The sequence below is a fragment of the Lotus japonicus genome, chromosome 2 (assembly GCF_012489685.1).
Source record: "Lotus japonicus ecotype B-129 chromosome 2, LjGifu_v1.2".
NCBI classification, from domain to species: domain Eukaryota; kingdom Viridiplantae; phylum Streptophyta; class Magnoliopsida; order Fabales; family Fabaceae; genus Lotus; species Lotus japonicus.
This window is the reverse complement of record NC_080042.1, coordinates 92,427,117-92,449,531: the sequence shown is the minus strand read 5'-3', so window position 1 is coordinate 92,449,531 and position 22,415 is coordinate 92,427,117. Positions and strand designations below refer to the sequence as shown.

General features: G+C 38.4%; 3 protein-coding genes and 1 long non-coding RNA gene across 4 annotated transcripts; 2 read left to right on the top strand and 2 right to left on the bottom strand.

Annotated features, from left to right (window-relative positions):
- Positions 1-754: 754 nt before the first annotated feature.
- Positions 755-4,273, bottom strand: LOC130741090 (LRR receptor-like serine/threonine-protein kinase GSO1). Its single transcript, XM_057593882.1, has 4 exons — positions 3,428-4,273; positions 2,825-3,085; positions 1,822-2,694; positions 755-1,481 (listed from the first exon to the last, which is right to left on the bottom strand). The coding sequence occupies exons 1-4, from the start codon at positions 3,909-3,911 to the stop codon at positions 1,000-1,002; spliced, it is 2,100 nt and encodes a 699-aa protein (XP_057449865.1). The 5' UTR covers positions 3,912-4,273; the 3' UTR covers positions 755-999.
- A 2,176-nt stretch (positions 4,274-6,449) lies between these two features.
- On the top strand, positions 6,450-7,306 carry LOC130741088 (probable calcium-binding protein CML13). Its single transcript, XM_057593881.1, has one exon. The coding sequence runs from the start codon at positions 6,581-6,583 to the stop codon at positions 7,022-7,024; it is 444 nt and encodes a 147-aa protein (XP_057449864.1). The 5' UTR covers positions 6,450-6,580; the 3' UTR covers positions 7,025-7,306.
- A 3,104-nt stretch (positions 7,307-10,410) lies between these two features.
- LOC130741087 (UDP-glucuronate 4-epimerase 5-like) lies at positions 10,411-12,300 on the bottom strand. The gene has a single exon (XM_057593880.1). The coding sequence runs from the start codon at positions 12,103-12,105 to the stop codon at positions 10,816-10,818; it is 1,290 nt and encodes a 429-aa protein (XP_057449863.1). The 5' UTR covers positions 12,106-12,300; the 3' UTR covers positions 10,411-10,815.
- A 1,793-nt stretch (positions 12,301-14,093) lies between these two features.
- Positions 14,094-16,085, top strand: LOC130741089 (uncharacterized). The gene is made up of 3 exons (XR_009020309.1): positions 14,094-14,310; positions 14,490-14,571; positions 14,649-16,085. It is a non-coding gene; the product is annotated as an uncharacterized LOC130741089 (long non-coding RNA).
- Positions 16,086-22,415: the final 6,330 nt, after the last annotated feature.

Sequence of the window (22,415 nt, the reverse complement as noted above, 5' to 3'; positions counted from 1 at the left end):
CCCATGAAACAAGTTTCTCCAAAACCACTTTGTCTTCTATCACTTGTTGTTTCCTTATTGCAGGCTATGTTATATAATATAATCTATTGTATTTAATAGTATCACCAGCCCAAACTTCATCCCACTATGACTTGTCCTCCTCATTCCCAACTACCCTTATTAAGCACTTAGCGTACAACCAATGCTATTTTCACCCTCTACCCTTTTCCAAAGATGCAGTATCTAACTACCCTCTAAACACTTTTGAATCCCCTGCACCCTCCCTTAACCCCTTGTCCCATATTTTGACTCGAGTTTTCCACCATTTTCTGCTACCTCCTCTTTCCTAATAAAGCCAAGGTAAAAAAAGATCATAAACTCTTAATTCCATGATCTCCCTCATCTTTCTTTTTACATACTCCCTCTGCACAAAAGATTTGAATGAAGATTCAAGTGAAGAACTGATACATTTTCAGATGGGAATGAATTGCAATACTGATTTTATTAGGTGATGTATCTAGTGAGAAATGTTTTTATACGAGAACAAGAGGAAGAAATCTTGACCGTACAACCATACATGGATAGTCAGTTAAAATTTATTTCATAATTACATGACCACTGAAACATGTCATGGGATTTTTTTTTAACTTCATGTTTTAATATTGATCCTTCATGATTAGATTTAATGGTTAAAACCTAATGATCTCTAACACATAAGAAAATTTCTCTGATATGATACATTTCACAAGTCTGCCTAAACAAGGCTCACAGTGAGTTCCGCACAATATAAATAAAAAATTCAAGCCATTCAACAATGCTGAAATCATCACCTTAGCCTTTTAATTTACAGTAAAAGAATATCCTTCAGCAATCCCGGCTGTTCATGATAATAGTATACAATTATTGGCATAAGTTAATTTAGCAGACTATATATGCTCATGACAGTGATAGTCATGGAATGAACTTAACTATTAGAAAATGTTTCAACCCCTCTTGATGCCAATAGAAAGTAGTAGGTCATTATGAGTGAGTAGGCAACACGCTCAGCTCCTGAATCACATCCACCATGGTTGGTCTTTGGTCAGGGACCTCATGGATACATTGCACTCCAAGCTTTGAAAGCGCCGCTGCTTCAGATTTTGAATACCTTTCCCTAAGATTTGTGTCAATAGAATCATCAAATCTTGAGGACTCAAACGCTATGCGTATTGAACCACCTATTGCCGTCTTGCCAGATAGAACTTGAAGAACAATAACACCAAATGCATATATGTCACTCTTCTCAGTAAAGCGTCCAGTAGTGATGTATTCCGGAGCGAGGTATCCCATGGCAGCGCTTACTTTCAAAGCTGAGAAAACAACATCATCTGCAAGAAGCTTAGGCAGTCCAGCATCCATGATCAATGGGGTAAATTGATGGTCAAGGTGAACATTTTCCACTGAAATATTTTGGTGTACTATTGTAGGTTTGCTCGCTTCATTACTGTGCAGATATCCAATACCTGGTCATAAACCAATAGCAAGTGTCAATTATTAAGTTATCTAAAGTGATGCAGCATGAAATTGACAATTGTGAAGTTCTCCTGAACTTAAAAATCATAAAACAGTCTTATTATCTAAATGATTGCATGTCTCCATCAACGTATAATTCCTAGTCTCCTTCAATGTCCTTTCTGAAAATGATAATTGCTGGAAGTTTTGGTCTGTTGTAAAACTTGTAATACATTTGCATAAAGGACATTGCAGGAATTATTGATTTTTTGACAAATATAATTGAAACTTTTCTGTTGTGCCATGTGTTAGGAACAACTAGGAGAATATCAGGAATAATGAACAACTAACCCTTTGCAATGCCTTTGATGATAGAAACCCTCTGCGACCAGTCAAGAAGATGGCCACTTCCATCTTCTATGTCAAGATATTGAGACAAGTTACCCATGGTGGCAAAGTCATAGATAAGGAAACATTCACCTCTACCCTTTGAGCAACAGAAACCTCTGAGCCTGACAAGGTTTTCATGCCTCAGTGAGGTTACTAAGCTCAACCCCTTCACAAATTCAGCCTCCTCTGTTTTGCAGCATGTCACATTAATGCTTCTAATAGCCACAAGAGAACCATCTCTCATAACTCCTTTATAAACTGCTGAGAATTTGCTTTTACTCAACAAATTGGCTTCAGAAAGGTACTGTGTCGCAGATTCAACCTCATCAACATTAAACCTATATTCATTAAGATATTCATTGGATTCTCCACCAGCATCTTGGCCATCAGGCATTGGATACCATCCATTGCAATACTCAAGATTAACAAGTGCAGATGGACTTTTTTTGTATAACTCTTTAGGCTGCTCAGGACTAAGTTTCCCTTCAGAAGAATTTGAAGCAATCCTTTGCTTTTGGCGGCGGTATCTAACATATGTATAAATTCCAGCACCTATGATTGTAAGAATGATAGCTATGGCACTCGCTGTGAAGACAGTTTGAGAAAACCTTCTTGATTTTGAGCAATGGGTCTGGTTACAGTGCAACTTAATATGTGCAGGCTCTGGAAGAGTCTTTGTAGGATTACTGTTTTTGGCTTGGTCTTGGCCTGATGCATCAATATGGTTAACGTTCAAATCCTGATCTTTGTTGCAAGCTCCCAAAGTAGAAAACCCATCTCCACATAAACCTGGGTTGTTTACTCCTTGGAATCCTTCTCCAAGTCTCTTCAATGCTTCCCATTCATTTTCAAAACGTTAATAAGATTTAGACTAAAATACAAAGAGAAATGCCAGTAAAATTTGTGGATGGGGAAAAGCAGAAGGTAAAAACTTCACAAGAACTATAGGATAATGGAGGCATACCAGAAGGAACAATTCCTGAGAGAGAATTGTTTTGAATATCTAGAACTTCTAAGTGTGCAACATGGGCTAGTGTTGCGGGAATCGCTCCACTGAAGTTGTTGAAGCTCAAATTTAGCCTGCTTAGCTTCTCCAAGTTCCCCAAGCCAAGAGGAATTTGACCACTCAACTTGTTATATTGCAAAGCAAGTGTACTGAGCTGCTTCAAGGAACCCATCTGTGTAGGTATATTCCCCACCAACTGGTTATCACCCAACTGGAGTACTGAAAAAAAAAAGGTAAACATGATTAACTAACATAAAGGACTCAAACCAATTTGGCTCATTGGAAAATGAAATTCCCTAAACCCAATTCAAAACCAATATGGATCCACAGCTATTCTCTCATGGCCATTGATTCTTTAGATGAAATTCTTCACTGATTAGTAAAAAATTGAATTGGTCAAAATAGTTTTAAACATTTATCATTTGCTTGCTGCATAGGCTGCGGGGGCAGCAGAAGATCCAAATTCAATTCAAAACCTGATTACAATTATGAAGCTTATGCTGTAATTTTAAACCACTGTGAAATATGAATACCAAAAGACTATCTTGTAAGTTTACTCACCTTGGAGACTAACCATGTTACCGACTTCAGTAGGAATGGTTCCAGATAGACTATTGACATCAAGATAGAGATCAACCAGATCAGTGAGATTTGAAATGTGTGGAGGTATCTCCCCAGAAAGATTGTTGTAGTGCAAGTATAACCCTGTCAAGCATCTAAGCTCAGCCACAGCTGGAGAGAGCCAACCTGAAAGACCCTTTCCCTGCAAGGAGATGTTGGCCACTTTCCGGTGCTCGTTGCACGCAATCCCTTCAAACAAGCCACCGCACGGATCACCATCACTGATCCACGAGCTAAGGATCTTGCCTTCAGGATCCATAGAGGATTTCAAGTCCATCAGAGCTCTGAGCTCTGCATTTCCAAGAACTGTCTGAGGACTGACAAATGCAAAAAATAGAAACAGAAAAAGGAGGAGATGGAGAGAATTCATGGTGATTTTGGGGTAGGGATTCTCAAACAGAAGCTGAAAGAGAGAGACACCCATGTGAGTGTTTATCTTAAATAACCAAACTTTGGTGTAAAATGTTGTTGGTCACGTTGTTTTGATCTTTCTTTGAAGACTTGTTAGTCTAGGACTTTGTTAGTTTGTGGAAAGATAGATAGCATTATGAAAGGGGGGACATAATTAAGTGACTTAACTTTATGAGTTGCTGACAGGAAGAAGCAGGTTGGTTCACATTGAATGTCTCTCGAGTCTTTGAGCAGGTTTTGGGGGGAAAATTTATGATTCTATGATCACGACAACATTGGTGTTCATGTTCGGCGGGGATGGCTCCTGCTGCTACTCCATGTGAAAACAATTTCTATTGTGGAATTAAAAGCTTAGATAATGATTTGGACCCACCTATCTTTGACTTTTTGTCATAATCATGTATGGAGTATCTAGGTATTTACTTTTTGTCTGCTTCCCCTGAAATTAAGTATACAACATTTATTTATGGTGCATGAATAAGAATACAACATTAATACTCCCTCCGGTCCTATTTATAAGCAACAAAAAAAAAATTCACATAGTTTAAGAAATGTAGTTAAACTAGATAAAATGCATTAAATTTGTCTTAAATCAAAATAAACTTCCAAAATTACCCTTTGTTATTAGTGTTGGAAAGGGGGAAAGAGAGAGAATAATTAATGAGACACATTTTACAAGTTAGAATTAATAAGGGCATCATTGGAAAAAATTAATTAATATAGCTCAAACATTCATTTGGTTCTTATAAAAAGGACCAAATTTTTTCTTCTCTTTCATGCTTATAAATAGGACCGGAGGGAGTAACACTTTAGGCTGAGTATTACTAGTGCATTAATAAGAATAAAAGACTTATTTATTGTTTTTTTGTACACATAATTTATTTATTGTTACTTTGACATATTTCTAAAATGAAATATAAAATAACCTTCCGGTTCGGGAATGAATAATCTATGGAATTTGATTAATTTGAACTGTGAAGAGTGTAGAGGTCAAAGGAAAGGAACCTACCATTGAACCTAACTTTGGCATTATAACCAGAACTTTACAGCTAACGATGAAGGAAATGTAAATAGGCCAACTGTGAACTAATGAGAAAATTGAATAATAATAATAATAACAGGAATACTTAATATTACGAACACTTAGATCAGACGAGTTGCAAGACTAGTTATTTGGCTTTGCAATTTCAAAATATCACTCCTCCTGCATGATGATTGTCTCACTACTCGCTAGAGGATGAATGTAGTTTGAAGCAAAAGAAAAAACAATTTCATAAATAGACTTTTGAATTTTGATTTGGTTTCCAACTTTGGGGTTTCAATTTTCAACTACATTCCAACCTTTTCAAAATGCACTTTGACAAAGATCCGCAAAGGGACAAAAAGATAACTGTTTCTTGCCCTTGAATTCTTTTTAAAATATGTTAACACGAGCCATAAAAAAAGTTCTTTTTGGCACAAGTCATAAAAAAAATTAGAACAGAACAAAACTGTTACCCTCTCTCTTTTGGGGGAGGGGAAGCATTTTGAGAATATGAGAAGGTTTTTTTTTTTGAAACTGAGAATATGAGAAGGTTGTGAAAAGATATTGTGCGGCTATACAAAGCTGAAAATATATATTTTTAATTGTTTTTTCAATTTCGACTTTAGTGTGATGGATATTAAGTGTCTCACTAACAGTATTACTCATAAGGATCAAACTTTTAATAAAGGTGTTTTTATTTTGTCAATGGTTATGGTGTTTCGATTGATAGCAAATGCCTAGTAACACTTGCATTAGTAAAACTAAAATCCCAAAAAATGATACAATACTGCAACTCAGATACATCATTTAACGACAAGACGTGCTCACTCGTTCATATGCTAATACAATAACTACCATACTAAACAAAGTCCCTAAGTCTAAAATCCTACCACTAGTGAATCTGGCTGACAAAGCTGTATTTTTTTCCAATTTAACCAATAGCTCCAACTTTTGCAAGTGATCAGACTCTAGTGGATTTGCGAACAAATGTCCCATCACCTCCTTTTTTTTTTAAAAAAAAAATGTGTAGAATAAAATTCAAAAGATTGTCAAATGACACTTACAACATGTGAGAACAAATTTCTAATAGTGCTACAATAATGCACAAAAACATAAAACATGAGGAATAAGCATGTACACTCAGACTGAAAACCAACCGAAAACATGATGCAAAACCCTAAAGTCCAATCAGAAAACCCCTAAAAACCAGAGAAGTTAAAACAGGCTAATACTCCAACATTTTTGAATGATTATCATTTCTTAATTTGACTAGTGTCCCTTCCTCTGAATTTACTATTGTAATACCAAAAGAAAAAAGAAAATGGTGGAAGGATTGATGAAAATCCAAGTCCCGTTCTGGATGGGCCGGTCCGACATTTCCCTCGAATTACTACAGAAAAAAATTTGATGATCAATCTTGATGGGCTTACGGCCCAAATGGGAATGAAATTGCGTATTGCCAACACAAAAAAATTCTAAACGACGTCGTAATGCTGAATAATTAAAAATGGAAAAAAGAAGCACGCACGCGAGTTTCTGCAAAGCGACCATCCATTATCATCGATTCGAGTTTGATTAGAGAGAGAGTGAAGAGCATTTTCAATTTCTTCATCATCTTCGTTGCACTTTCACAACACAAGAGAATCATCGAAACAAAAATGGGTAAGGATCTGAGCGATGACCAAGTTTCTTCTATGAAGGAAGCCTTCACACTCTTCGACACCGACGGCGACGGCAAGATCGCCCCCTCTGAGCTCGGAATCCTCATGCGTTCCCTCGGAGGAAACCCTACCCAAGCCCAGCTCAAATCCATCGTCGCCGAGGAGAATCTCACCTCCCCCTTCGATTTCCCTCGATTTCTGGATCTCATGGCCAAACACATGAAACCCGAGCCCTTCGATCGCCAGCTTCGTGACGCCTTCAAGGTCATCGACAAGGACTCCACCGGATTCGTCTCCGTCACCGAGCTCCGACACATCCTCACCAGCATCGGCGAGAAGCTTGAGCCTGCTGAGTTTGATGAGTGGATCAGGGAGGTAGATGTTGGTTCTGATGGCAAGATCCGTTACGAGGATTTCATCGCCAGAATGGTCGCTAAGTAACTGCTGTTATTCCAATCCCTTTGCATTTTCGTTTCTGTTTTGCTTAATTTCCTGCGTTTGCTTTTCTTTTCGTTCAAGTGAACCAATCAATTAAGCTTGCTCTTTTGTTTTTGCCTTATCGTATGTAATGTAGCTAACCTTTGGTGTGGTTTTAGGAAACATTTGCTATTCAATTTGCTCTATTTCTTTAGGTTTTGGTTTGAATGGTGATATATATGCTGTAATTGAATTAAGAACATGTCATGTTTGAGCAGATATGTGTATCTAATCCTTCGTTGTTCCTTTTCGCGTCCAACTTGTCTTTCTAATTTTGAGCAAAATTAGATGATGGTGCAATGACTGCAATCTAACTGGAAAAAGTAAACCGTGGGAAATTTATGTAATATGTAAATGCCTGCATAACTGTGGGATTTCTCTCATGCTGCATGCTTTTCTGGACTATTCTTTTAAGTTTATGTTAGGAAGGAAGAAGCCATTCTGACTTTCTAATATGTTTTAAAGAGGTGATCTCTGAATGGTTGGTTGAATGTGAAGAAATTATTCCCATATTTATATTGCTGGTTGCAATCCCTGTTACCTAGTGCTAAAGGGGCATGCACAATATCAATGGTGTAAAGAATAATAGTGGAAGATGCTAACAGATAGAGTGCCAGACCTAGAGCTGAAGAAGAATTATATAACTGACTAACTGAGGGAGTGGCTTCTTAGCAGTAATTAAGACATTTTAACAATGTCAATGTGAGATGATATATGATTATATTCCATCAGAAGGCTTGATTGGATTGGAATGCGATTTTTGTTAAAAACTTAAAACGGTATTTGCATGTGCAATTGTGTAGTATGATCTCAATGCCAGTGGCTATTTGGGAATAGAATATATTGGGTGATGCAGAAGAAAACTCATTTGTAAAAGCCTGGCTGATAAGAGGTAGATCCTCTACTGAATGTAGGAGTTGTGTCTTAGACAGTCATGTATAACCAACACTGGACTTGTTCTCCTGCATCATTATTCACTAGGTCTGACTCTCTAAGCTGAAGTCGTGTCTGAGAATTGTGGACATGTACCCTATGTTTTGTTGTGGTAATTACATAAATACTCCTGAAACTTTGAACTTCAAGATAATAATAGTATTGAACTATTGTCCACGTCAAAATAAATTTCAATTTGATGCTTTTAGATATGGAATGCCGGAGTATATTGATTGTCAATAATTAGTAGACACTCGAACCCATCCTAGACACTGCCCAAATATTTGTTGACGACATAATTAGTCATTGAACAGGAGTGAAGATGGACTGATTCCTTAATTGATTTTTCTTCCTTGCGTCTGTGTTTCTGCTTGAGTGCTTTTTTTTACCGAAATTTCTCATTAGGTGTTTTATCTTGTGGTTATGGCCTTGCATTCCTGGTATTGCAGCGTCATGTTATGTTACGAGCTGTGTTTCTTGTCTGTCTGCACTCTGCTGTCACAGCCCTTTATAACTATTTGTTACTTCAGTACAAATCGGCTCTAGTAAATGGCCATGTTATTGTTATGAACTTATGATGATTTCAAATCATTTTGTTGGAAACCTTATGTTCTGTTCTATGATCATCTGTAGGAATTAGTAAACCTTCATGACTTGCATTGTATATTAACTGTCAAAAATTAGGGATACATGGAATTGTTATTTTCAGATTTTTGTCTTTTGTTCATAAGCAATGGGAGAACTCCACTATTATGCGAATCTTTTGATGTGTATATCTGGATAGGTGCATTTTAGTTATTCCAAAAGCTAAAATATTACTTTTTTGATTACGTCCATTGGTACTCGGTTGAAACATTTAGTGCAGTCTCTTAGCTTTTGCTTTCATTTTCTTTTGATGGTATCCCTCCGTCCATTGTAAAGTTTATATCCATTCACAATGATAAGTGATAATAGAGATTCATGTTTTTTTCACCTAATATCAGTCATTTTGGTAATCAGAATTACTTTTTCTCTTTGCGACTTGCGAGTTCTTGATTGTACTTATCCAATTCAAGTGTTTCGTGGATCTACAGTTTTTCTTGGGCTGAGTAATTTTATTATAAACAGGCTTTGGCATGTTTAAGACTTGAGAGCATTCAGTGTCATCTTTGCCTGAACCTGACAATTATTAGCATGTCATGTTTTGCAATTAGCAGTGTTTCCATGATGTATATGATTTTCTCATCGTGTATTTAACATAACGTGTGGCTTGAGTGTGTGTCCAATTTGTTAAGTAAAAATGTCCAATTTGTTCAAAGTTTATTTCCACCTGGAGTGTATGTTGGCTGCCTGCGTTACCATTTTAACTGTTTCTCTAGTTTTGTCTAAGGCGAAACACCCAAAATTGATGGTGTGTGTATGAACCAACAGAATTAAACACCTATAATTATAAGTTATTCAGCAAACAGAATTTGCTGCCAACAAACAGAATTGATATGCGAAGCTGCACTTATACCAAGTGATAGACTATTAACAGCATTGCCACTGATATATGCCACATTGCACTAATTTCACTGGTCGTAAACACAGAATCGGATAGGATATATAGCTGCATAGCAGATAAGACCCTCAAATTTGAACCTATTTGAATAATGAAAAGATAAGTTAGGGTATACCTGCCATTCATATAATTTCAAGTATCATAATTTTAAGGTTTAAATACTCTGGAGGTCTCTGAAATTGTCTGTCGTACGAAAATAAGTCCCTGGATTTTTTTTTTCCGATTCCGAATCCCTAGAATCGGATTGTTTAAATTTAAAATTAAAATCTTATTAACATAATTAACCCTAAATCTAATTAACCCTAAATCCCTAAATCTAATTAACTCCATAATAACTAAAGGTGTTTGTTTGAACCATTGAAGTCGAGAGTTCGATCCTTAGGAGAAACACTCTTGGGAGACCTTTGACTTTTACCACATTGGATCAAACAGAGTTGCCTCAAAGAGAGAATACGTGTGGTTAAAAAAAAGGTGGAGACCCCCTAATGTTTTGCACATTATTTTTTTTTGACCTTTTTCCTTCACTACCAATGCAGAGCACTCAAGCATTCTCTCAAGTCAACTAACATGAGAATTGTGTATCAAAACATATCCATGTCAATGTGGATTCACAAGAGTGATCTCCGAGGGGAAAGATCCTGTACTCTTATTAAAACTACTTGCACTACATGCTTGATAATAAACTAATTTTAACCTGCAATATAGCATAAAAAGTTTGTAGTTTAAGGCTTTAAGCATTAAAGTAAGTTCATAACCGCAATGTCTGAGCAATGGAATAAATATACACTGACTTTAGCCAAAAAGTTAAGCGCCTGTTGAATGCAAATGGAGTCAATGGAAAACTCAAATAGATAAAAGAGAGAATGAACAACACAACTAAGGAATATGAACTTAGTCACTAAATTCAATTACAAACTGTACCAAGACTTCCCACTAAGCTCAGCTAGCAACACAAGCGTGTGCAAGAAGAGCTCTCGCGTTTGAATCTAGCACGATACTCTGTGGAGCAAAACAAACATTAATTGTGACTAAATCCCGAACACGAATAGTCGGGATCCAAATGGTGACCGGATCCCGGGTGTGCGCCAAAAACTGTACAAAGACTACGATAAAAAGGCATAAATAGGAAGATCAAAGTCAACAAGTTTAAAAGTAAAGAGACCATGATTCTATCCTTGTTCTTCCCTTCCCTCCCTTCCCTATTATATTATGCCTAGAGGGAGGGAGATTACATTCCACAGTGTTATGCAGCATAGCAGAACAAAAGCAAACACATATGAAATCACCAAGGACCCTTGTAATTACTAGGAGAGTAAAAGTCAATGTACCACCTCACAAACTTCTTCAGTCCAGTAGCCAAATCAGTAGTGGGCATGTAACCAAGCTCCCCCTGTGCTCTGCTAATATTGGCATGAGTAAACCTCACATCTCCATTTCTAGGCATTGGCATCACCTTCCTCTTCGCCTTCACCTTCAGAAGCTTCTCCAATATGCTCACAAGCTCACTCACCGGCACCGGCGAAGTGTTCCCCAAATTGAAAATCCTATACTGTGCAGGCCCCTTCTTCTTACCTCCACTACCAGTACTCTTCTTCGCCGTATCCAGAGCCCCTAAACACCCCTTCACAATGTCATCAATGTAGGTGAAGTCTCTAGCAACGCTTCCACCATCAGGGGCTTCAAAGACAGTAATCTGCTTCCCCTTCAGAATATCCTTGGTGAAGAAGAAATACGCCATGTCAGGTCGACCCCAAGGACCATACACCGTGAAGAACCGCAAACCAGTGGTGGATAAGCCATAAATGTTATTGTAAGTGTGCGCAATTGCTTCACCGGCCTTCTTCGTCGCCGCGTAGAGACTCGCCGGCTGGTCCGTTCTGTCCTTCTCGGAGAACGGAACCTTGGAATTCAACCCGTAAACAGAGCTAGAAGAGGCGTAAACAATGGCGGGTTGCGGGTTGGCTGATTTGGCAGCTTCAAGAAGATTGACGAAGCCGGCGATGTTGCTGTGGACATACGAATAAGGGTTGTTCATGGCGTAGCGAACCCCAGCCTGAGCGGCGAGGTGCATGACATGGGTGAAAGGCACCACATCGAAGAGCTTGTGGAGTAGCGGTGAATCGTTGATGTCTCCCTCGACGACGAAGACGCCGGCGCGTGAGAGAAGCTTCTGGCGAGCGCGTTTGAGGTTAGGGTCGTAGTAGCGGTTGAAATTGTCGAGGCCGAGGACACCGTCGCCGCGGCGCTTTAAGGCGAGGGAGACATGGCTGCCGACGAAGCCGGCGGCGCCGGTGACGAGGACGGTGAGGGAGGAGGAGGAACTGCGGCGGGCGGATTTGGTGACGCGTTTTTCCCAGTCGGAGCCGCCCCAGGAGCGGGTTTGGTTGGGGGAGGTGGGGGAAGGGGATGGGGAAGGGGAGAGGATGAAGAAGAAGAGGATGAAAGCGAGGAAAATGGTGGAGAAGAGTGTGAGTTTGGATAACCTGAAACGGTGGTGGTGAAGGGAGGACGGTGGGTGATACTTTTCCGGCTTCAATTTTCCCGGCGTCGGTGGTAAACCAATGTTATCCATTGAAATTCACACTGGAATTCAAATAATAAAACCCTAATTTTAATTTGAGAAACAAAACAACCCAGTGAGAGTGAGGTGGCTACTGAGGAGAGTGTTTGGAATGTATGATTGAGAAGAGAAAAGGGCAAGTCAATTTCTGATTCTCTTCTTTGCTTTCATTCCATTCCACCGCTAACCAAGGTGAGGTGAGATATTCATTACTCAAAGTTGACTTCTCTTTTGCCTTTATCTATATCTATATACTTTATAAAACAAAATCACTAGGAGAGAGACTTTGCTGATGTGTCACTCCCACAAAAATTCTGCTCTAAGAATGACTCTCAATGCCTTCTCTCTTACGTGTCGGCTTCTCATGCATTTGAGCTTCATGGGCTCCACTTGCCTTCTTTTTACCCAATAAGCGTTCAAGTTCTCCACTACTCCCTTCCTTTCCTTCATGATTTTCAAAATTTGCATCTGTTCATTTTAATCCTTGACTGCTGCATTTACTACTCTCCCGTTTCCAAGTCTCCCTTCCTCGAGATTTTCTTCTCCATTCACGCTTCTCCCATTCCAACGACTGCCCACCTCAACTGTGTCCAATCAATTTTCTTCCCCTCCACTTCCTTGGCTCCTAGACCTTTCTTTTTCTCAATGTTTTCTCATTTCCCTTGATATACTGTTCTCTCCCCTCATCTCCATATTCAGATTCTTTCTCTTCAGGAGAATGAAGAATTTGAAAGAAAAATTCTTTCCCACCCATCATCATCCTCTTCCCGTCCATCCGTTCTCTGTCTCTCTGTCGCGTTCGCACTCCCCCCACCAGCGCCGCCACGAGTTACGCATCCCGAAGATCTGTTTTCTTGATGCGGTTCCATATCTGGTGAGGGAATCAAGGTCGATGACTCAATTGGAGAGGTACCGGAAATCTTTCCTTACGCGGTCTCAATCTTTCTTCCACAAGCTTCTCAAGCCAGAAGCATTCCTTTGCCTAGCATCAATCCTCACGTCTTCCTTCTCCGACCTCCTCCCCCGATCTATACTTGGAGCTCATCTTCCTTGAAAACCCATCCCTTTGCGCCGGACCCTTCCATCCCCTCTCACAAAGGTACTAACTTTCGGTTTTCCCCTTGCTGAGTTGCAATTGGAGTAAGTTACATGTCTCTCCATCTTTATATGATGATTTTTTGATATATAATGTTAACGTTTTTTTTTGTTGTTGCTTAAGGATGCTTGCAGCTTGAATTAGATGAAAAACTGCAAAGGTTCTAACTTTTGGTTTTCTTATTGATCTGCAGCATATTCTTTGATCATGATGTCTTAACTTCTAGGGCACAGAGGCTGAGGCGGTTGAAAATCTTTAGCAGCTTGAGTTCAACTCAAATCCAAAGCATAACTCTGTCTTGGGGAAGACAATTATGGATGCTTCTTATGCTAACCCCTTTTTGGTATTTCTCTTATTATCATGTTCATGCAGGTTCTCTATTTTTTTTACTTTAAGGAGATGCAGTATTTGAGATGCTTTAGGTGCCTTTGTTGAATGTTAAATTCTTGACATGCCTTAGTGATGCCATTTCCCCCATTTTAGTGTTTACTGTTTAGACCCTTAGTGAGAAAGTGTACTTTCATGTTCAGGTTGTGCTATCAACTGCAACTTTGACTTCAAATCTTACTGTACTTTGGAAAAACTTATGCTTTTGTAGAGACTGGCCTCAAATAAAGGACATATTTAAATGTCATCCTCTTGATTCATTTTCTTTTATTGTTTAATGACAGAATTTTTAGTTTTTGATTTCTTATCTCAAGCCACTTGCTAAACTTGACCAGGACATGTGGCTGAAGGATTTTGTGCTTGATTTGTATCCAGATACTAAAGGTTGTTCTCCAGCTCTGGTAAGATCAAGTATAGTAAAAAAATCTAAAATTTTCACTTTAATTCTGACAAAATGTTATTTACATAGGAGATTTTGATAAATTCCATTATCTGGTAAGATCAAGTTTCTGTTTTTTTTTTCTTTCATAGAAAGTTCCTTTTTTATGCCCAATAATGATAATCACTCACAGTGTGATATGAAATGTGTTTTGTTCAGTGATTCCAGGATCTGGTTGTAGCCTCCTTATGTTAATTCTCTTCAATGGTCTAAGTAGTGCATGTTGTGCTTGGATGAGAAGATCGTGCCTAAGACTACTAACTACAAGCTTGATTTTAATGGATTTCTCTCCAAGGTTGTGTTATGTTTGTTGTCTTTCATTTAGTCATATCATAAACTTATTTAGCTTGAACTCTTTTCCAATTTTTGAAATCTGAGATTTTATTTTTGGTTCATTTTGTGTTGTGGCCAAAAGTTCAAGGTTAAATCCTCTAAATTAATTGACTAACAGTCTCTGATATGTAAAATTAGCAGGGAAGGAAAAGACGCAACAAGTGTCCTTAAATGTTCCTACAAGATGCAAAATTTGACTTGGATAGCAACCCTTGATTCTCAGGTTTGTCTTATTTAATTTTGTTTTACCTGTAATTTTGTGATCTTTGTGTTAAAAGAAACTATTATGTCTTTGAACAGGTGTTAGTAGTAGAGGTGCGACACAGGGACGATGAGAGGTTTTGGAAGCTTTGATCTCCACAGGTTCAAACACTAATCTCAGTTCTCAGAAGCAGCGGTATTCCTTTTGTTTCGTTCACATTTCTTTTGTTATTTATTTTGTGGTCATGTTGTGTTTGGTCATTGAAAAGAAGTCAGAACTTTTATTTCTGTTAATTTGGCTTTGCTGAAACTACATCATACCAATAACTATATTAGTTTAATTTTTCTCTTTTAGAATGTTAACCTGACATGCCTTATTACTTGATTGGTTTATATAGTTAGAGGAGATATATAATAAAAAAGGTTAAAGAAAGTATAAGGTTAATTAATTTATGCTCTTATGTTCTTGATACTACGCCTCTTAGACTGCAGTTTATATGTGGTACGTGTTTTTCTTCTAAATAATGTCAATTATGTAAACTGGAGTTTAGTTTCTCTTTGTTTTGCCATTATAGACTACATTTTTGTTTCTTTTTTTCTGCTGTGTTTTAGTTTAAGATCTCTTTATACTGATTTGGCTGCGATTTTTGTGAGGATTTCCATGATAGTAGTGAGTTTATTCTTATTGGTTTTTTTCTTTTATATTCCTGGTGAATTGGTTATTGATACTTACATCAATCAACAGTTTTTGATGCATTCTAAGTCATGTGCATCAACCCAATAGACAATAACCATGATTGTGCTGGCTGCTGCGAGAATTATATGCTATAGGGTTCTCCACTTAAATTGCAAATTGTCCTGTACCCTAAACTCCATTTTCATAATAACAATTTTTGATGTTGATAATTGGTTGCAGGGCTTCAGGATTGATAAATCATTATTGGAACGTGTTGTTGCTTCATTAATCACTCCATTTTGATTGGGTTGTTGCTCCCTGTTGTTGTCTAGCATCCAGATTTTCTTTGTTTTTTTTATACTGATATATATATATTCGGGTTTACTTTATTTAAATTAAATGCTTCCATATTTACTTGGAAGATATTGATAAATACCTTTACCTGTAGTCTTGGTTCTCAATGTTATAATTGATTCTCTTACCTTTCATATTGTAGGTTGTTTTGGCTGTTTGAAATAGGACCAAAAGCAAGTTCTTTTGCTATTTAAATTTTAACATGAGACTGAGAATGACAAAGGTCAATGGATTTATGTGCAGACTGCAGAATAGTTGTGAAGGAAACCTATGAACCCAGGCAATTATATGTTATAATGTTTTGACTTTGATGATTGCAATATTTATAGGAGTTACTTCTGGGTATTCTATGTACTTCTTTGGCAATTACAGTAAGACTCATTTTCCTAACAAAATTACTATACAGATTAGGAGTGCCCTTGAAAATTGATTTGCTCCCAATTAATCTTAAGGTTCCTATAAAGAGATATGTATGTGTAGTATAACATAGAAGATTATAGCCTGTATTTTTCACTCATGAATATTATTCTAAGGATTCTCATCATAATGTGGTGAATTTTAGACCAATGAGACTGTTTTAAAATGAGTTTCTTATTTTGGATGACTATTGTCTCTGTATCTTGCATCATCAAGTTATGTGATTAGAGTTGATTGGATTTTGAAAGTGCTTTTGTATAGTTACCATCAACAATAGCTTGATGAATTTAATTGTGGTGTTATTTTGTTACTTTTATAGTTTAGCAAAGATTTTTCTACAAGTGCTTTTTTTGGGGTTTTTGTTTATAAAAGTGGTTTTGATGGATATCCTATCTACTTGAGAGGGATGTCCTCAATCTTAAGCAAACCTTAACAATTGATTTATGATGAGAAAGACAACAAAATCTTATGGTCCTGTTAGCTTATTTGGTTCATGATATCCTATCTGCAATGCTTACTATTCTTTATGCAACTTTCTTAGGGTCCTGTTAGCTTATTTGGTTCATGATGTCCTATCTGCAATGCTTACTATTCTTAATGAAACTATTTTTAAATCCCTAACCACCATTGGTGAAAAGAATTAAATTGTTTTGTGCTTTTAACTGTTATGTTCTCATCAATCCCTAATTTCATTTCAAGCATCTCATCTTATCTGTTTAACTTCCTTGCAGAATCGCAGTGATAGTCTTTCACTCTGTTTGTTCCATTACGAGCATATGTCTAATGTTGATGATTTGTTTGCAGGAAATTTATCGTATTTATTATGAGTATGTACACCGAAGAGAATGGGGCTGCCGCAAGAGGACACCATCATGTTGCAGAGAACTTAACATGGTAAGTTCTTATACTACATGGTTTAATTTTTTTCATAACCATTATCAAGGCAGCGCTGTCTTCAGCCCAGTTGGATAAGGCATGGATATGAACTAGATGTCTATCATATAAGTGAAGAAGACTTTTTATCTTTCCTCATGTCCCTTTTAAGTTATTTACTTTTTTTTCTACAAGATGGGTATCAAGAACATAACTTGAACAGTCATGACTTATTTGCTTTTTTCTATCAAGGCATTTTGTAGTTTTTCCTATATGTGTTTTTAAAACGGATTCTTATTGGCTCTTTACCGGTTGGAAACTTAACCAGGATTTCCTGATGGGTCCCTGCGTCCAATACTAGAATGATGATTGTGCTGATTTGGTGTGCAGTTTTCTGTAGTTTACTGGAGCGTTAATGGGGCACTTCCTGCGAGGGACTGGCAAATATGGGATGGAGAATGAGGCATGTATAAGAGAATGTTTGATGTGTTTCAAGTTATAGGTTTTAAGTTATTTTTTATGGTATTAATTAACATATTAACTTTTAATATTTTGTTTAAGTTTTAATCCTTTTAGAAACAACAATTTGATTGTGAGGTTTCCATATTTGGATAGGTAAATAGAATGTATGATAGGAGTGTACAAATCATCTCCACTAACTTGAGTTATGAAGTTCAGTAAACCCTCAACCACTTTTGTGATTTTGTTTTCCATTCACATTGGAAGATTGTGTCTTGACATTGCAAGTTCGCAACTTTGATTCTTTTGGATGCTCTAATCTTCTTCCAAATCCAAACCTATTGATTTCACATCATTTTTCTTTTGAAAACATTCTAAGGATCTTTTGATTTTTGGGCAGCAAATATAATGTTAGAATCTGATTTACTGATTTTCTTTTAAAATTATATGATTTAAAAAAAATCGGAATTGTGGAAATATCTTTAGTACTATATTTAATAGATCCTAGAATGTTAAAAAGCTCTCACAGGGTGATATTTTACATGAAAATATAATGTTAAAATTAATAATATAAATAATTTATACTATTAATTAACATATATTTTCGCAATTTTATAAATAATTTTAGGAGTAGATACTCCCCCGTTTCTTATTATAAATCACTTTTTATGAAAAAAAATTATTTCTAAACATTAGTCCCTTTTTAGTATTTAGAAAGCATTAAAAATATTTTTTCCAATTTTACCCTCATATTTCATATGAAAGAGATAATGAACTTTTAGAATATTAACTTGGAGAGAAAAATTCATAGAAAATTAAATAAGGGTAATCTAGGACAATTAACCATTTCATTTACAAATTTATTACTAATAACTACTTTTCTTAATTTAAGAGACTTAGGTATTTGTGCTTATATATAGAAACAGAGAGAATATATGAAAACCTATAAATATTTGACAATGAAAATGTGTAGTATGAGAATTAGAAAACATAAAAAAAATTAATAATATTTTATTTATTTACAATATAGTTTTATGGTACTTTTTTTGTTCTAATTTGTTTTTTTTTTCAGACGAGTCATTAATGTGGTGGATGATTGTGTCATCATCATAATAATGGAAAATATTGGTAAAAAGCTCTTACGGTGATTAACGTTTTACATGAAAAAAATAATTATTGTGAAACTAATAGAAAAATAAATATTATTATATTCATATAATTTTAATATATTTCTTACTCTTAGAGTAAATATTAATGTGATAACATGTCATAAGAGAATATTTCAAATTTAAAGGTAAAAGCTCCAACAAGAAGGAGTATTTTATATGAAAATATTTAAATGTTAAACTTATAGTTTTGTTTCATTTTGTTGGTCCGCAACATAATAGAGTCAAATATTTGTATTTTCATCTTGGTAAGCAATTTTTTTTGTACCTCAATGTGAATAAATAAATATTTTTACCAATTAAATCCTTTATTATTTGGAACTTAATATTTGTAAAATGGGGTGTATGAGTATAAAACACTATAATTAAATTTCACAATTTATATTTTAAAAATATCTTATTTCTTATTATAATTGTTTTCAGTATCTCAACTTTTTCATAATCAAAGTATTGATTAATATCTCAAATAAAATAACAAATTTCGCCGTGCAACGCACGGGTAAAAAACTCTAGTGATTCAGATAAGAGTAAACAAAATTTCTGTTATGAATTTGGATGATTGTGATTTCATGTTAATTCAAATACTTCATCACTCCTCTATTATTAGTCATTTTTACATAATTTTTTAATTAAGAAAAATAGTTAAATTTATTTAGTAGTAATAAATTTATCAAAATAAAAAAAGTAGTAATAAATTAATAGTTAATTTTAATAATTTTGTTAAATAACCCTCATTTTTTTTTGGTTAAATAACCCTCATGGAAAATATTATCTTTATTAATGTTCCACTATTTTTAGATGATAGTGATCTTGGACATAAAATAAAATTTTGAAAAGCGGAAAAGTTCTTTGAATGTTAAGTATTATGGAGGTGGACACTGAGAAGAGCTCTCCCCCCGTTGGAGATACTGGACAAACTAACAACGGCAGTTGGCCGCCGCCGGACGGGGTTAATGCCAAAGCAACACCCTCCTTTCGTGATACGCTCATGGGGGGGATCGAGAAACCGACACAGATGGTGCATGAAGACCTCTGGAGTACGGGGAAGATGAGGGTTGATTATGTGAACGGGAACCCACAACTGCCTAGGCTCTTTGTGGATAAATCGGTTACTGATAGCATGTGCTCTCCGTGGCAGGATGCCCTGGTGGTGAGCCTGCTGGGGAAAAAGATTGGGTACCGCCTGATGAAGACCAAACTTAGCAACGTTTGGAAATTGACAGGGGACTTTGAACTCCTGGATGTTGACAATGGTTTCTTTCTAGTGAGATTTGATTTGGAAGCGGACAAGAGGAAGGTGATGGACGGGGGACCCTGGATGGTGTTTGACCACTACTTGGCTGTCGCCACTTGGAATAGGAGCTTCATCTGCCCTGTGGCAAAGGTGACCTCGACGTTGGTTTGGATTCACATACCCGGCCTAAATGTTACCTTTTATGACGCCACGTTCCTTATGTCTATGGCTCGGATCATAGGAAGGCCTGTGAAGGTGGATCCCAAATCGTTGAATGCGGAAAGGGGAAGGTTTGCACGGATTTGTGTGGAGATTGATCTCACAAAGCCAGTTGTGGGCAAGTTTTGGTTTGAGGATTTTTGGTATAAGGTTGAGTATGAGGGGTTGCATATTATTTGTGCTAGGTGTGGGTGTTATGGACACCGGAGTAGGGATTGTGCCAAGGAGCCTCAGGTGGTAGTGCAGGAATCAGCGGCGGTGCCGGAGCCGGAGCAAGGAGGGCAACCGCATGACGACTCACAGGCTAAGGAGCCGCCACGGGATAACGCAGAAACCCTAGGAGTGGCAACTCCCACGATGACAGGAACGGAAAGTGCGAATTTCCAGGGCATGATGGCGGAATCCTCTGTGGTGGGACCGGAAATCAAGGGGACCCATAATGATGCACTTACTGTCGTTGACCCCACTATCTTGGAGGTGGCTGGGGATTGGTTAGTGGTCAAACATAAAAAGAAGAAAAAGAATATTCCTGGATTTCAGCGCCAGAACGTGGCTGAAGGAGGTGGGGCCCAAGATCCGTGGAAGCCGCATGTGGGTTTGGGCTTTGCGGCTGGGTCTGGGGGACCGTCTGCAAAACCAGCGAATGCAAATAAGAAAAAAAGAAAGGTTGAATTTCCCACTAAAGACAGAAGTGGGGTAGCAGCGCTATCAAATGAAGTTGAGCCACCTAAGCTTTCTATTAGGGGCCCAGCCCATGATGCTCCTGCCAAGGTAACAGGTTTGTCTAGCTCCCGGCTGAGGACGCAACAGCGTACGCACACCCAGGGAAAGATAACAGTGGAAGAAGCCTCGAAGCAGTCACCTCTGGTGCGGCAACATGTTCAGGGCAGTGGCCAGGCGCCGGCGCCGCTGGCGGCGGCCATTGGAACACCGGACTTCATGAAGCTCCATGATAAGTTTGGGAAGCCTGTCACTACAGGGGGAGTGTTCCATGCGAAGCCTCCCGACATGAACTGAGGCGGGATCTCCTCGTCTATATCTTAGCTGTTTTTTATGTTAGACACAAATAAGATTAATGTCCTAGCGTGGAATGTGCGGGGAGCGGCGAATGCATCCTGCAAGAGAAACCTCAAGGAGGTGGTTCGGAAATATAAACCTGATGTTTGTTTTCTGTTTGAGACGCATATCCAGTTCCGGCGGGTGGAGTCTTACTGGGCTCGTCTGGGATACAGACCTTTGGCGATTGAGGAAGCGCGCGGCCAGGCTGGGGGAGTGTGGGCTCTAGGGCTCATTGGCCTCCCCCTCACGGTTGATCAGGTCTCCTTACATCCCCAAGCGATCAGCCTTCGTTTTAGGTCTCCGTCAGCGAGCTGGGTCTGCACCGGGGTGTATGCAAGTCCAATCCCGACTCAGAGGCATCACTTGTGGGAGCACTTGCGCCAGGTGGAGCCGCTTGTTCAGGGTCCGTGGGCGATGATTGGTGACTTCAACGATATTGCAGTAGCCTCAGAGCAGAGGGGCGGTACCTTCTCTCCTTCAAGGGCTACTGCCTTTGTAGAGGGTTATGAATCATGCGGAATGATGGACCTGGGCTCGTTTGGTTTGACTTATACTTGGTATCGCCATGCACAGGGCAGGCCACCTCTCCACCGCCGTCTAGACCGGGCCCTAGCTAATGTTGATTGGCGTTTGGGTTTCCCGAATGGATCGGTTGAGGTGCTCCCGAGGATGCACTCCGATCATAGCCCTCTTTTGCTGCGGTGCTGTCCTCCACCGCCAGGGATTGCTAACAAGCCTTTCCGGTTTGAAGCCGCGTGGATGGATCATCCCCAGTACGCGACGGTTGTGAGTGGAGCGTGGGAGAAGGGAGGACCGAATTTTGTTTCATCCATGGACTGTGTGCGTCAAGACTCCCTGCTCTTCAACCATGAAGTATTTGGAAATATCTTTAGGAGGAAACGGAGGATTGCGGATCAGATTCGACGGGTTCAGGAGCGGTTGGAGACAGTGGACTCCGCCTATCTCCATCGGCGGTTGGGGGAACTACGGAAGGACCAAGAGGAGGTGCTAACTCAGGAGGAGATGCTCTGGTTCCAGAAATCTCGAGAAAAATGGGTCAGGTATGGTGACCGCAACACATCCTTCTTTCATGCTCAAACAATCATCCGCCGGCGTCGTAATCATATCCAGGGGCTGGAGTTGCCGGATGGGTCTTGGTGCACGGACGGGGAAGTGCTTAGGGAGGAAGTGAGGAGGTTCTACTTAGATCTCTTTGCTACCCATGAGGAGGTGGATATCGCGTGTGCGCATACTCCCTCGGTTACTATGCTACCTCCAAGGGCTTGTGCAACATTGTCAGCGACGGTGGGGAGGGAGGAGGTCACCACAGCCATTTACCAGATGGGCTCCTTTAAAGCTCCGGGCCCAGATGGGTTTCAAGCTTGTTTTTATAAGCGGTATTGGGAGGT

Excerpts from the sequence above, each read along its gene's own strand:
- LOC130741087 (XM_057593880.1), bottom strand. The coding sequence starts at position 12,105 with ATGGATAACATTGGTTTACCACCGACGCCGGGAAAATTGAAGCCGGAA.
- LOC130741088 (XM_057593881.1), top strand. The coding sequence starts at position 6,581 with ATGGGTAAGGATCTGAGCGATGACCAAGTTTCTTCTATGAAGGAAGCC.
- LOC130741090 (XM_057593882.1), bottom strand. The coding sequence starts at position 3,911 with ATGGGTGTCTCTCTCTTTCAGCTTCTGTTTGAGAATCCCTACCCCAAA. Across the intron at positions 2,695-2,824 it reads CTCAGGAATTGTTCCTTCTG|CATTGAAGAGACTTGGAGAA; the intron begins GTATGCCTCCAT and ends ATGAATGGGAAG. Across the intron at positions 1,482-1,821 it reads CATCAAAGGCATTGCAAAGG|GTATTGGATATCTGCACAGT; the intron begins GTTAGTTGTTCA and ends GTTTATGACCAG.